This window comes from Gavialis gangeticus, unplaced genomic scaffold, assembly GCF_001723915.1.
Source record: "Gavialis gangeticus isolate Ggan-Ray unplaced genomic scaffold, GavGan_comp1, whole genome shotgun sequence".
Taxonomy (NCBI): Eukaryota; Metazoa; Chordata; order Crocodylia; family Gavialidae; genus Gavialis; species Gavialis gangeticus.
In genome coordinates this window covers 13,919,169-13,927,283 of record NW_017729015.1, presented here as the reverse complement: position 1 = coordinate 13,927,283, position 8,115 = coordinate 13,919,169, and the positions used below count along the sequence as shown (strand labels likewise).

Below are 8,115 nucleotides of genomic sequence, written 5' to 3'. Positions count from 1 at the left end.
GAAGGGGGGGGGAAAAGGGGGTGGTGGATTTTTTTTATAAGGGATTTGGGGGGGGGGGGGTTATTTTTATTGTTGCTGTCTGTTCAGTCTGCTGTAATTTGCTCCTGGTCAAATTGCTCTTTTAATGAAATGTTCCTTTAGGAAGTGGAATTCTGCTGAGCTCAGTTTCTGGTACACCCTGCAGTTTCATAACCATCAATATAAGCTACTAGAAACCAGCTTCTAGAGCAGCAATATCGAAAGTGACTGGTCAACTGAAAAGAAAAGGTGGGGGGATATATATAAAAAAAAATATGCAAGAGGTTCAGCTCTGGTGAGCACCAGAAAGCAGTGAGCTGGGGGCAGGGGTGGATTTTCTGCAACTTCTCAGAGATGCTGGTGCATACAAAATGGGGCTGGGGAAAAAAAAAAAAACCCATGCAGGCAGCAACCCTGCGGCCCGGTCCCCCGCCTTCGGTCAGGAAACACGGCAGGGAGGGGATGGCAAATGAACGCGCTGCTTCTGTACGGACCAAGGGCAGGAAGCAACTTTGCAGCTGCGGATCAGAGACGTTGTGGGCCACAAAGATGTTTTTCTCACCAGAAAGCGTTCAGGGGTTTGTCACCGCTTGGATCATCGTGGAGACCAAAGGCTGCAAAGGGGTGGCTTGAATTTTAAGCTTCTGGTTCAGGGATGATCTCTTGGCTCCCTGTGCGCTCAGCATGTAGTGCAACGGGGTCATGATATGTGACTTGGGACCCTGAGTGCAAGGCCCTGATGACTTCTTGCCCTTTGGGCAGGGGGCTGGACCTGATCGTCTCGCGAGGTCCCTTCCAGCCCTGATGTATGTGCTCAGGGCTGTTCATGTAGCTCAGCAGACACAGCCCCCTGCTCCAGAGAGCTGCTGGAGAAAGGGTACTTCATCCGAAGTTGGAGCTGGGGAAGGGGCTACCTGAGATGCATGGAAGGTAGATCTCCCCCCTCCTGCCCCCTTATACCCACATGGTGGCCTCGTGGCAATCATACCTGAGATGAGGAAACCCCTCAGTCAGGCAACCCACGAGCATCACCTGCTCAGCAGAGCCAGCCCCGAACGCTCGAGACAAGCCAGGAAGTGGCCTCTTGCAAAGGCAGCTATGCTCAGGGGCCTTTTAATTCTCTGTCTGTTTCTAGGCCCCGAGGCCACGCTCCAGTTTGCCTCTGCACCCATCAAGATCAGGCGCTTCATTTTGCAGGAGGTTTTAAATGAAAGCAGAGCGTCTCACATAATCACAGGGCTCCGGGATCTGGGGCTGCAAATATCACATATCGTGAGAGTTGCCAGTACGGACACTGCATACGCAAGACAAGCCGGCCAACTCCAAGCGCACGTGGTCCTAGGTGCCAGCGCTGGATTTCTGCCAGCGAAAGCTGGATGAACGCACAGTCTTCCCGGGAGCTTTCTCGGAGCCCCTTCAAGCAGCTTGACCCCTTTGGGGTTTGCATTACAGCTGCCCGGCCCTGCCAACGGGGTGTACGGAAGGGCGCATCCGAGCGAGGTCGGTGCCGCCCCTCGCTGCAAATATTCCTCGTTGGACCTGCACGTTTTAAGGAAAGTCTCTCAGAGCACTTTTGTGGGCGAGTGAATTTGGAACTTGAAGACACCTTTCCCTGCATGGAAAATCCATTTCAGCATTACCCCAATCTGGAAACAAAACCTAAGCATGTGACCTGCGTGGCTAAATAAAAACAGCTCATATGTCAAATGAGGCTTGTAACAAACTACTGTCATGCCAGGTAGAATACACATTAGGTTAATTTCTATCCAATGCAAGCCGGGCGAAAGCCACTTGCTACCAGCAGAAAAGGGACGAAAATTTGGCTGGGACCCGCTGTTTGCTTAGCGCTAATTTACATGATTTGAGATTGTAACCTTTGGAAGGGAGAAACGCATTGCATTTCACATTGCATAGCAATTTTAACCCCCCCACTGCCTGAGACAGAGCGATCCAAGGCTGGACTGGATCAGCAGATAAGAGTTCTGTTACCAACTCTGCCACTGACCTTGGGTGACCTTGAGAGATTAAGTGACTCTCCCTGCCTCAGTTTCCCCATCTATAAAATCGGGGAGACAGAATTTTTGTTGCTGTTGTTGCAGCTCCGCAATATTTAGAAAAAAAACCAAAAAAAAAAAAATCTCCATGCAAGCCTCTCATTATCTACCCACGCCCTAGCCCGTGCCCACTTTGTGAGGGCAGAGGGTAGAGCAGAACAGATTCTCACAGAAAAGGAATTACCAGGAAAAAGCCTGCATTTGATGCTCAAGATGGTAATTTCGTGGGGACCATGAGGGGTCACTGCCATGACAGATGGACCTCAAACCTATCCCAAAACCAAAAATAGATTGACCAAACAAACATGTCCACGTGCACCCAAAAATAATGCAGGGCGTGATATTACAGACCCCCTAGCCTCCACCTGCCAGGCTGTCAGGATGCTGAGCCCGCTCGGATCTTAGAGGCATTTGACACTGCCCCGTATCACCTCTCAACGCAGGCTGGGAAAGAGCTACTAAGCTGCAAAGCACATGCGAGCGGTGCCTCCAGAACTCAGCTCCTCGCTCCCCCCTCCTTGTGCTGGAGCAGCTTTGGCTGGAAGGGGAGCGCAGAGAAAGAGCAGGCTCCGTGGGTCAAGCCCACCCCGAGGCTGCCCTTTCGGGAAGCACGTGGCTCAGATGGATGCGCCTGCATGCGGCGGCCCTCCTCGCGCTGCGCTGCACCGCGCCGAGAGCTGCACAATTGGGGGGTGAAGCAGTGTCAGCGCTCTCCATCGATCCCCAAGTGGTGCTGGTATTTATAGACCTGATTCCACCAAAGAGAATAGTGGGGGGAGGAGGGAAGATGGACTGCGTGGCTCCAGGAGATGGGAACGGGCGCACACGTCATCCTGCTAGGCGCGTGAGGAAGTCACCAGGTAGGCAGGGCAGCGGGGCCGGGAAGCCGGTGTCCAAGGGATGAATTTTAAAGCCACCCCTGTTCTCGGCCAGACCCTTGGCATGACCACAATAAACACGATGAATAAGACAAGTGCTCTGGAGGCTCGATCCACCTGCTACTGGGGTGTCGTCACTGGCATCTGCCCAATTACCCTTCTGCCCCTTGGCAAGGGAAAGGTGCGGCCTTGTTGCTGGAGGGTTTGTCTCCTGGCGGCGGGCAAAAGGTGCCAGGCAGGGCAGGGGTGCCAGCGCGCTAGGGGCCGTATGCACCTGGGATGCAAAGTCCCTGCCCCAAGGAGCTTGCAAACAAGGGATGACAAAAGCCATAGGAGGAGGGTGGGACTAGTCACAGGGGCAGGGTGGGTATCTTATTCCCTGGAGCCCAGGCCAAGGACGTCACGAGTCGAGGTGCCTTGCCTGATTGAGAGCCAGGTCCCAGAGCACGGGCAGATGGAGCGTGTTTGAGCGAGCAGACCTCGCTGTACGTAAGGTGCCAGGACAAGCCCAGGACTCAGCACCCTAGGAAAGACTCTAGTGTAGACAGTCACACCTGGGTGCTGAAACTCCCCTGCCCAGACCCCCCCCCCCAACGCTGCACCTCCCCATCGATGCCTCTTGGAAAAAGAGGCACGAGCCGCACGGGCGAGGATGAAGGGAGAGAGGCTCAGGCCCTCTTCCAAGGGATCAGATTCTCTCTCAAGGGCTTCCAAAGCGAGGGCGCTGGCAGGAGCCGAGTCACAGAAGCAGGAAGCCTCTTGCCCAGTTTCCATGAGGGCTGCATGCATTAATGGAAACCAGAACGCACAGGTGGGTCTCGAAGGATGCTTCATGCTGCCAAGCAAGTGCTGTGTCATGGGGGGGCTAGCAATGGGTTTGTCCTGCTGGAGTTATATTTTTAGTGCAACTACGAGTGAGCGTGAGAGAGAGGTGGGGTGTGTGTAAACATGTGCAGTTGTGGATGCGTGTATTCCCCAGCCTCATTACTCTCCAAAGGAAAGGTCCCTTCTTCCCCACCCTGCTCGCTCTTCTTTCAAAGCACAGCAACTATCTGTATAACAAAGCACTGCCATCCCTTCCACCCCAGGAGGCTCCAGCTGCTGGCAATAATTCCTTGCAGGAAAAAGCTCTTCTTCTGGTGCGGCATTTGCAAAATAAAACCCAATAAAACAAACTAAGAAGAGCCCGCTAACAACTTCAAGGTGTCGCGACTGGTTACAAATGGACTGCTAGGTCCCATCAGATCTCCCCGGGGACCACAGGTGCCCTGTTACCGAGTGACAAATACGTTGTTCCATCTCAATATGCTAACTTAAGCGAGACCCACTTTCCTTCCTATTAACGAGCTCAGACTCGCGCAGCCGGTTCCCGATTCAGCACTGCATTAGAATTCCCCCAAAATTGGGAGAGGCAGTGTGGCAGTGACATCCTGGCTGCCTCCTACGGCCCAACACTGGACCTGCAGGGATCACGCTCTCGCTGATGGAGAACATCACAGCCAAAAGCCAGGGTGCACACGCAAGATGCATGGATCATGGTCACGCACACACACCCGTGCACACGGGAACACAGAGGCTTGGGCACTCAGTGCTGGACCGGGGCTGAACTTGGCTGCCCTTAGAAAGGGGAGATGCACAGCCCCTGTACCCCACCCATACTTCCCCAGCCAAGAGGCTCCTGCTGTCCACCCCACTCTCTTCCACTCCCAGCGCTGGGAGTATAAGGGCAAGGGAGCTGCCAACTGCTACCTGCAGGGGATGAGATGCATGAGAGAGGCCTGTAAATAATACTGCCCTGTGAAATGGGCCTGAGCAGGGGTAACCCAGAGGTGCCTGCCTGCATGTGGTCCAGAAAGGCCGTGCCCCAGGGTTGCAGAGGTCACGGACCTGCGGAGCTGGCTGACTTGTAACACCTTGCAGGTCTCTAGCTGGAAGTCAGGTCACCAAGTGCTTTCAGGAAAAGATCAAGGTCCTGATGTGCACAATGGGGAAACAGAGGCAGGCAGGAGATGCTATACAGCCTCAGGGGGCACTGGCAGCACCACAAATTGAACCTAGGTGTCCCGAGACCCAGTCTGAAGAAGTTCTTGGGCTCCCTGGAGGCAGCCTTCCAGTGAGAGCCCCTCCACCGTCCGACAGCCAGGTCTCTGAGCTCCCTCCAGATGCTTGCGGACTCTCTGGGAGACCACGGGATCATGGCAGGCAACAAGCCTGGCTGCTATCTCCACCCTGGGTTGCAGACAAGTCCCCTGGGAGTTTAATCTGCTGCATAAGCTCAAGCCATTTGTTCTAGGAACATTTCTGCTCCTGAAGAGTCCTCAGCTGCATGGGGTCCTGTCTGTGCTCAGCACCTCGCAGCTTCAGGCTCCGAGACGACAAGAAAGTAGCCCCAGGGCCAGAGGCCTAGATGGGCTCGTTGCCGCTCCGCACTGACCCCTGAGCACACAGACCCTGCAGGAGCAATCCGGCCCCCTCCGCCTCTACCCCTGGACACCATGGCAAGCACTATCCAAGAGGTCCGGGAGCAGGATCCCCAGCTAGGACTCGGCCAGGCTTCCTGCAGGGCTTCAGAAGCAATGAGAAGGCACAAGGCACCCCGGCCCTGCTGCCTGCCACAGCCCCAAGACCCCCTGGCTTCACAACGTGCGGGCAGGAGAGGGCCAGCAAGGCCAGGGGGTAGGTGCCCCCTTCCCAACCAAACACCTCCGATGAGCAGGCTGCATCTGCAATGCCCACAAGTGGGAGATGGCCAAGATGCCGTCCCCAAGCCTGTGCATTCACCCAGGTGCTTCTTTCCCATCTGCTCTTTTTGGATAGGAAGATCCTGGAGGCAGAGACTGGCAGCATTTCGTTTCTTGCAACTCTGTCAGCACCAAGGAGCTCCCACCCTGGTCCGTGGCCTGCTGCACTCACCAGGGACCTTCCCCTGAGCCCCGACCCCAACACACATGGACAGAGCAAGAGCCGGGCCCTGGCCCTGAGCTGTCACTCAAAAAAGACCCGAGGGCGAGAGCACCAAGGGACATGGAGCCAGGAGAAGAAACCCCCCCAGGCACAGCCCAGGTCAGCATCTGAACCCTGGTCTCCCAGGCCAGTGCCCTACCCGCTGCACCACACTGCCGCAGTTGGGGCAGGGCCGAGAACAAAGACTCCAGCTGGAGACTCTGCAAGCTTCATCTGCCCCAGCTGAAGGGGTGGGGGAGAAGCCACATATCCTCACGTACCAAAAGGAAGCAGGAAGAGATTTGCTGGCTGGTGGCTCCAAATATCTACGTGTATTTGCATGTGCAAACCGGCTGCACGGAGCTCATGAAGGCATGTCCACGCACACACCTGAGCACAGAGGGCTGGCAGGCAGGGTTGTGCACACCAAACTCCCATGCCACGATGCCCAGCCAGCTTCCTGGTGCTTTGCAGATCCTGGCTGATGCCCTTTCTGCACTGGGGAGGTGCTGGCACGCTGAAGGGCTGGGGAACAGCCGCATGGAGAAGCAGTAGCCAAATAATACTGGACTCAGAAGAGGCCTAACGGTTCTTCACCCCTCCACACCATCACACATCCCAGCCACTAGTCCCTTCTCTGCCCCAGCTCCTCCACCGAACATGCTCGTGGTCTGAGGAAGGATGTACAGCGGGTATGTGGCATGGGTGATAAGAACCTGCACGGCGATCGGGGCAGTCCGAAGGATGTGTCACCCCCTCACCCACTGCAGACTCAGGGCCTGGGCAGCAAAGGGAGAGGCCACAGGGGCTCTTCCCTGGGCCCAGGCCCATATTTATTTCATGCCACATAGAAGGGGGGCCCAGCACGTCTGAGCCAGGGGCCTTGGCCTGCTTCCCCTGCACACCCAGAGAGAACAAACACGTGTGCACCCCCAGTAACTCAGTTAACAGAGAAAACTGTGGGACCGATGGGACCCGAAACACCTGCTCTTTGATTTACAGACCTCCCCCGCAACCGTCGGGAGCAGAAGAGCACCCCCAGCGAACTCAGCGGAAAGACACACTCGCTCATTTCCCGCGCCCGTGCCCCGCACGTGAACGCCAGCTGACGTGGGAGGGCGGCAGAGGTGCGGCTGCCTCCTGGCCCCCCTTCGGTTTTGTGCATAATTGCCCAGTTTTTGCTGAACCCGAGAAACGTCTCCGCACGGCGCGATTAACTCACCGATCATTAGTGCGTTGCCTTCTGTACCAGAGCAATTATATCGCAGTCAGCGCAAAGAGTGTCCTAATGCAATCACTCTTCATCGCGCCTCTCCCAGGCACCCGCACATTGCGCTCCGCCGCTTTCTACGCCACGGGGTGATAAATGACACTGTCTCCCCTTCGCCGTCCTGGAGAACGGGAGCGTGCTAATGAAATTAAGACCCGTGTGTCCCCGGCTTTCTAGCTACATCTGGGGAAGGTTTGTGACAGCGCCCACCACACCGCGATCGGTGCGCCGCAGACGTTGCCTTCCTTGCTGGAAAACTTCTTTCTAGGGCAGAAGCTTTATTGGGATTAAAACAAACCAAAACAAAAAAGGGCAGTTAACCAGAGAGTGTTTCTGTTTCCTCTCCATGCCAGGACATCTCGAAAGCTCGTCCGGTTTACAGAGGTCTGTCTTAGGACTTAGCTGCATCGGAGCTCGAGGGGGGGTTGTTTTGTTTTTTACGAATTTGCCTGTAAAAAGCCCTGAACGTCCACCCTAAACTTTGCAGACAAAGTCCGTCGACAGCAGGGAGGGGATTAAAAGCTTAAATCTTTTGTTCCCGAAGCTCAGCTAAGCCAAAGCTACCCAGCCTGGGGTGACAAAGACGGCGCCGCACCCCCTTCTCGGCATCCCACCGCCGCCGGAGGTGGCCGGCCTGGCGCCCGCGACCCGAGGGCTGACTGCTGCTGTTTCTGTTTTGGGGCGGCGCAAAGTCAGGGAAAGCAGAAGCTGCGACTTCAAACTTTAAAGAATAATACTACAAAAAGAAGTGGGGGGGCGAGATCCCTGACCGGGTCCCAGGCTGCCCCCTGCTACTCCAGCCCAATTTTTCCTGCTCTCCTCCCTCGGGGAGAGGCAAGTGAAACCAGAAACCCCAAAAGAGCCGGCAGTGGAAAAACCCGCACTCACATGAAGACGTGGTAGACGAAAGCCCAGCCGCGGGGCCGCTCCAGCACGTTGTAGAGGCAGTTCT

General features: G+C 55.7%; 1 protein-coding gene across 1 annotated transcript in view; it reads right to left on the bottom strand.

Moving 5' to 3' along the window:
• KCNQ4 (potassium voltage-gated channel subfamily Q member 4) overlaps positions 1 to 8,115 on the bottom strand; it is an 87,788-nt gene that overhangs the window by 76,386 nt on the left and 3,287 nt on the right. Inside the window, exon 3 of the mRNA XM_019512073.1 lies at positions 8,052 to 8,113. Within this exon, the coding sequence (XP_019367618.1) occupies positions 8,052 to 8,113 (62 nt within the window). The remainder of the gene's footprint in view (positions 1 to 8,051; positions 8,114 to 8,115) is intronic.